At 44.5% G+C, this 3,579-nt stretch overlaps 1 protein-coding gene across 1 annotated transcript in view; it reads left to right on the forward strand.

Annotated features, from left to right (window-relative positions):
- LOC118409814 (insulin-like peptide receptor) overlaps positions 1-3,579 on the forward strand; it is a gene marked incomplete in the record, with an annotated part of 30,047 nt that overhangs the window by 24,844 nt on the left and 1,624 nt on the right. The window contains 4 exon segments of the mRNA XM_035811133.1: positions 1,168-1,264; positions 1,649-1,769; positions 2,822-3,019; positions 3,476-3,553. Coding sequence (XP_035667026.1) covers positions 1,168-1,264; positions 1,649-1,769; positions 2,822-3,019; positions 3,476-3,553 — 494 coding nt within the window.

The raw sequence follows: 3,579 nt of genomic DNA on the forward strand, positions 1-3,579 counted from the left end.
ACTGGCGGCCGAGCATGCACTTTCATTTTTCATTCATTGTCAATTTGTCTTCTATGCAAAAGTACCAGTTTTCTGCTAGTAAGGACAGTTTATTTTTTTATTATGTTCACCACCCACTTATTCTATCCAAACATACCTGACAAATCCAGTTTTTCGGTTGGGGGAATAGACCTGAGGCATAAACGTGTTTTGAAGTGATTGTTTTTCATGGCTTCACGATGTGTTGCAATACACATGTATTAATGGAAAGTCCACTAATGCCTAGGTTACACATAGCCGAATTTGGCTCCCGACTCTCTCCCGACTATGGTTTATTAGGAGTGATTCGGGAGCTAGTCGGCTGTAGTCGGCTGGCGTTCGGCTGAGTCGGCTGGCGTTCGGCTTAGTCGGCTGCCTCAGCCGAATGTTTTGAAATGTTCAAAACATTCGGCTCTGAACGGCGGGTCTGGAATGGGTCGGCTGGTGTTCGGCATGGTCGGCTAGTGTTCGGCTGGTGTTCGGGAGTAACTCAGCAGTCAAATTTTAACTACTAAGTCAAACCACAAACACTGCTAAATACTATCAGCTTGTTTCCAACCTACCAACAATTCACCCTAAAACCATAGACAAATCTCTGCTAACTCAATCCCTTGCAAAATTACTATTACCAGGGCGTAGGCGAATCACCCCCGAACTTCACACGACCGACATCCAGCCAAAAGCAAAAAGAACCATAAATACCGTATTAGAGCTATCTGTGATCCAAATTTGATCTCTTGGTGATGTTTACATAATATAAGAAATGATTATTTTGATTAAAAATGAAAATGGCTACTTTTTTTAAAAATCGCTGATTATGTCCATTTCAAGTCGTAAGAGGGTTAGAAATCGGTTGGGAATCAGTTTGGAGTGATTCGGCAGTCTGCGGCTAGAGGTCGGGATGGTTGGTGATAGGTTAGTTAGCATTCGGGACACAGTCGGGAGTAAGTCATTTACTGGTCGGGAGATGGTTGGGACATGTTCGGGACATGTTCGGTGCTAAAAGATAGGCGTGGTCAGCCTGCTCCCGAATACCAGCCGACCTGAGTCGGCTAAGGGTCGGCTGGTGTTCGGGAGCTAAATTCGGCTATGTGTAACCTAGGCATTACTGATCACACGACTAAAGTCATTTCCGTCAATCTCCGCCAGGTGGCGTCCCGTACCCGGGTATGACCATGCGGCAGATCATGGACAAGCTGAAGAACGGATACCGCATGGAGCGGCCAGACGACTGCAGCATCCTGCTGTGAGTTCCTATTCTAAATATGGTAGTTGCACATGACGTCACAGTCGATAAGCTTGCTTGTTGGTTGCTGGGTAGAATGCAGAAAAATCAGACGTGTGAATTTTTATATGGCTGGCAAGTTGTGTTAACATATCTAAGTTTTAATGGACCTGGAGGTTTCTAGACTTATCTATCTAGCATACCGGAAAGAGAAGTCACAGAATGTTTGGCTATCGTTACAGCTGCCTTCCTAATAAATTTTACGAAGAGAAATCCAAATCGATTGTTTGTTTATGGAACTTACGGTACCAATGTTACGTCAGGCGTTTAGGTAAAAGGCACAGTTTATTGATTGGTCGATTAATTGATTGATTAATTGATTGATCGATCGTTCTCTGGATCCAGGTATGACGTAATGAAGCGCTGCTGGAAGTGGAAGCCAGTCGAACGTCCGTCCTTCAGCGACCTCTTCAACGAGTTCGACTCCATCTTGAACTTCGACGCCGACTACACCCGAGTACTCCAGGTACGTGATATGCTAGTGGGAAGCCATCTTGTTGGTGAAAGAATCCTTTTTGTTTAGGGCTATGAAATGTATTTCTTAGCATATCGCTAAAACCCCCTTTCCAGTAGGACGGCGCTCTCGTCGCGCGCTCTCTGCGACCTCAAATTTGACATATCTCTCAACGAATTGTTTAGAAAAGAAACGAATATACTTAGTGGGTTTTGTTGTCTTCTCGGTCACACTTTTACGTTTTGTATGATACACCTACATGTAGTGTGAGCGCAGCGCGATCGCCGTCTAGTGGAAAGGGGGCCTTACACAACACCTCAGAGGTCAATATAGATCAGGGAACCGCTTCACATTCAAGGCGTACGAATACCCGGAAATGAGGCTCGGACCAAAACACAATTTTCACCAAAAACGCACTACATCCGACGCTTTTCGGCCATGTTAGCATTTAATGTCATTTCGCGTGTAAATACTGCGAAATGTGAACTCAAACCTAGACCCTCCAACCTTTTTCGTCGCACACGAATACGGAACTGAGGTCTGCACCTTTGAAGGGGTGACTAAGTCTTGTGCTTTTCTGTTATTAGATGGTTTATGTAGCTGATATTATATACCTAGTTGTTGTTGTTGTTGTTTTTTGCTGTAAAACAGACATGGACAATGTGGCACTGCACACAAGTTAGCAACTTTAACTGTACCAAATACAAAGAACAGACTGAAGGTAAAGCCATGTTTGAGGCCATGTAAGAGAACGGTATTGGTAGGCTAAGCCTTTCATCAACTTTGATCTCCACAGCCCAAGTAAGGTCTCCAATTTTTTACGCCTGGGTCAACTGAGGAAATTCAATTCAAGTTCTCATTAGAGCTCAAGGTAAATGGCATGGCATAATTGGAACCCGGGACCGCTCGGTTCTGAGAAGAACACTCTGTCGTTACGCCACACAACCCCACACAACCATACAGTAGTTAGTATACGTCTACCAGTTTGTTTAGTCTTAGAAGGAGTAGCTTTTTAGTAAGAGACAGTGTCAGTCAGATCAAGATTTCCAATTTTCCCTTTCCAGGCTATCCCGATGGGTGACGAACACGACTACAGCAGGGAGATTGGCGCCGAAGATGACGTCACCATGACCAAGGAAGAGGACGTCGGGAGTGAGATCTCTGACGTCACGGATGCAGAGGAGAAGGAGGAAGAGAAGAAAGATGGGGTTGCCATAGAGACGGAAACAAGCTACCTACCAATGGCGGACCGGAAGGGACATGTAAGTTAAAGTGACGGTTTTGTCAATTATTTACCTCCAAAGAAATGCAGCGGAAATTAGAATATATATTTCATGTTTGTTGCGCTGCAAATAATAGTTTATGGATATCGTCTGCACGCACGTTATTTTTCGTCCCCATAAAAATTGTGAACAGCTATTTGCAGAAATACCAAACATCTTCAGCCTTCTTCATCTTTGAATGAATGTCCGATCACTTATGACACGTGATTATGAGAACATGTTACGTCAGGAATCAGTCAAAAGTGGCAGGAAATATGTAGTGTCCCCCCGCCTCTATACTGAGTGACAGCTTAGTGTGTCTTCCGTACATAATATGTACAGTATTCCTCCTGTGAAGAAGTATTTTCAGTGTCTAGTCCTGTAGCATTCTGTGTTTTGTTTGAACAATGCTTAGTTGGTATAAAGTCAGCAACAATTCCCCCTCCCTCCCTGCAGTGCATCACGAGTAAGACCCCAGCTGAAGACAAGGACTCCGGGTACTGCGGTGACTTGACGGCGTCTCCACAGAAGAACAACCTGTCCACTACGAAAATGACGTC

Source organism: Branchiostoma floridae, chromosome 2 (assembly GCF_000003815.2).
Source record: "Branchiostoma floridae strain S238N-H82 chromosome 2, Bfl_VNyyK, whole genome shotgun sequence".
Taxonomy (NCBI): Eukaryota; Metazoa; Chordata; class Leptocardii; order Amphioxiformes; family Branchiostomatidae; genus Branchiostoma; species Branchiostoma floridae.